Source organism: Apaloderma vittatum, unplaced genomic scaffold (genome assembly GCF_000703405.1).
Source record: "Apaloderma vittatum isolate BGI_N311 unplaced genomic scaffold, ASM70340v1 scaffold42857, whole genome shotgun sequence".
NCBI lineage: Eukaryota > Metazoa > Chordata > Aves > Trogoniformes > Trogonidae > Apaloderma > Apaloderma vittatum.
The window spans coordinates 3,358-6,131 of record NW_009728725.1 but is presented as its reverse complement, the minus strand read 5'-3'; the positions used below and the strand labels follow the sequence as shown (position 1 = coordinate 6,131).

Sequence of the window (2,774 nt, the reverse complement as noted above, 5' to 3'; positions counted from 1 at the left end):
CACCCCTCGGGTCTAGGGGAAGCCAGCTCAGACAAAAGGCTGGCCGGCCCTACCTGCGGCCCAGGGAGGCGGCCGCCGCCCGGGGAGCACCCCTCCACCTCCGACACCTGGTTCGGGGGGTGCGACCCAACGGAGAGGGGGGTCATTCGGTTACGGGGATATTATGGAGTGAAATTGGTGGAAATGCTGAGCTGCGGAGAAATCCGGTGATCGGCTCCCGGCTCCCCATTGGCCGGGCCAGTCACATGCCTGCCTAACTTTATTCAGTTGACAGCAAGTAGGAGGGCTCTATGGCAGGGGGAAAAAAAGACAACACGAGAAAAATTAGTATTTTCTCCCTTCAGAAATTAATGGCCATGAGTTCGTATATGGTGAACTCTAAGTATGTGGATCCCAAATTTCCTCCTTGCGAGGAATATTTGCAGAATAGCTACCTAGGCGAGCAGGGGGCCGAGTGTACTACAGTGCCTCGCAGGGCTCTGATTTCCAGCACCAGGGACTCTACCCACGGTCAAACTACAGCGAGCAGCCCTTTAGCTGTAGCAATGCCCAAGGCTCTGCCGTGCCGCCGCGGGGTCATGGACAGGAGCAATCCGGCCCAGCCAGCCACTTCCCCGGCCAAGCAGAGCATTGTCCACCGCCTCCAATGTCCAACTCGCGAGCCTGCAGCCAGCAGCCGGCCCTCAAAGCCCCAAACGGGTCAGCAGTTAAGCAGCCAGCAGTAGTTTATCCCTGGATGAAGAAAGTCCATGTTAACTCGGGTAAGGATCCTCTTCTTACTTTGCTCTTCTACCCTGCTTCCGATCGCCCTCAGCGACGCTCGCTCGAGTCCCCGCCAGACTCGGGGACGAGCTCTTTGAAAGCCGAGGTAGCCAATTACACTCGCCATAAATTTTTATTGCTGAGGAAATAGGCCGTTGGTCATGCGGGGCTTTGCCGTGCAGGAGAAAACTCCATTTTAGGAGCCTGCTAGAGGCTCCCAGCCTACCTAGCTGCGTGTGCCCGTGGTGCCTGCCTTAAAAAATAAAGGGGAGAGCAGCCCCTCCATTGTAAGCAACTGGGAAGAATCCAGCCCAGCCACATGCTCGCAGCTCCTAAGGTTTTTCTTTTGTAAAGTCGAACCGGCAAGTCAAGATTAGCTTTGTAAAGTTCTTCGTGTTTTTTTCCCAGTGAACCCCAATTACAACGGAGGGGAACCTAAACGCTCCCGCACAGCTTACACCAGACAGCAAGTCCTAGAACTGGAAAAAGAATTTCATTTTAACAGGTACCTGACCAGGCGCCGCCGTATCGAGATAGCCCACACTTTGTGTCTCTCTGAGCGCCAGATCAAGATCTGGTTTCAGAACAGAAGAATGAAGTGGAAAAAAGATCACAAACTGCCCAACACGAAGGGCAGGTCTTCTTCCTCTGGTTCAAATCCCCATTTACAGACTGGTTCCAAGGACCATCAGACTGACTTGACAACTTTGTAGAAGAGGTGAAATTTTCCATTTCATCCTTCGCTTCTGACCAGTACTGTATATAATTGACACTGTCCAAGCAGAACCTGCATGTAGCAGCCAAGGACTCGAGAAACTGTCATCTTTCTTTAAGGTACTGTTGTACAAAGGAGACAAAATGACGCTACTTCGGACTTTATTTTATTTGCCTCTGCTAGCACAAACTGGGAAAAAAAAAGCGAGGGGAAAAGGGGGGGAAGAAAGAAAGGGAAAAAAAGGGAGAGAAACATCATGCAGGCAGTGGGAAATGGGAAAAATATTAAATGAGACCTTCTGTCCATAAAAAGAAATAAATCATTGAAAATGAAACTGTCCTGTGTTTCAGTTTTGAATTCGAAAGTGAAGGTTTGATGCTTTATTCTGGGATTTTTACTTTTAATTCTCTTTTTGTCCCATGCAATTTCGGCAGGATGCATTTGGGCAAGTTAAGGGCAGGAAATCTATAGTATAATCTTTTATTTGAACATGAAGACTAGTAACGGTGAACTTTTTGTGCTGCTTTACTTTTCTTGGTGTAATAAGAATACTTGCTCATGTCCATAACGTCTTAGAAGGTGTGCACAGGAGTTAAGTGAAAATGGGTTATTTTATGTACTGATAGTGTTAGCATATTTATTTATTTGTTACATAGAAGAGTGAAGATTAAAAGAAAAATAGTCAAACCAAAAACGGGGAAGGGGAGTTGAAATACAGTAGTTCTCCTTCCCAGTCTCATGACCACATGTATAATGTTTACTTGTCTTGAACGTACACAACTTTCTTGTCCCTTTTTTTTTTTAATTTCCTTCTTTGTGAATAAGAAAAGCGTCCCTGCTCCTTACCGTAAGTCATCCAGTGCTAACAGCCTTGAAATCTGTTTCCAAAGTCTGCTCTGCTCAGCGCTGTGCTTTAAACCATTGATACCTCATTTTAAAATGGGGGGGAGTGAAAAAAAAAAGACCAGGAAAACAACCCCTACAACAAAATTCTGAAAAGAAAACCTCAGAGTGAAAAATTAATGGGATTTCTGATATAACCTGAGCCCTTCAGAGCTGAATGCTTTCTTCCAAACAGATTTTAAATTTATTTTCCTGCCCAAGAGAGAGACAGGCAACGTGGGTTGGTACTTTGTTTTGTTTAAGGGTTATTTTGATCTAGTTCTGTTGTGTTTTGGTTTTGTTTTTTTAAGAACGGTGGTTGTTTTTAGACAAACCACGACACATGACTTCAGTGGTTGGAAATCTCAGCAAGTTTCTTTCAGGGAAAGGGGAAAGGCTCGTATGGGAGCAGAGC

General features: G+C 46.3%; 1 protein-coding gene across 1 annotated transcript; it reads left to right on the top strand.

Moving 5' to 3' along the window:
- Nucleotides 1-286: 286 nt before the first annotated feature.
- Nucleotides 287-1,475, top strand: LOC104269653 (homeobox protein Hox-D4-like). The gene is given in 3 exon segments (XM_009874156.1): nucleotides 287-455; nucleotides 458-761; nucleotides 1,171-1,475. Coding segments are annotated over 3 exon segments (774 nt in total). The 5' UTR covers nucleotides 287-290.
- The last annotated feature ends 1,299 nt before the right edge of the window (nucleotides 1,476-2,774 follow it).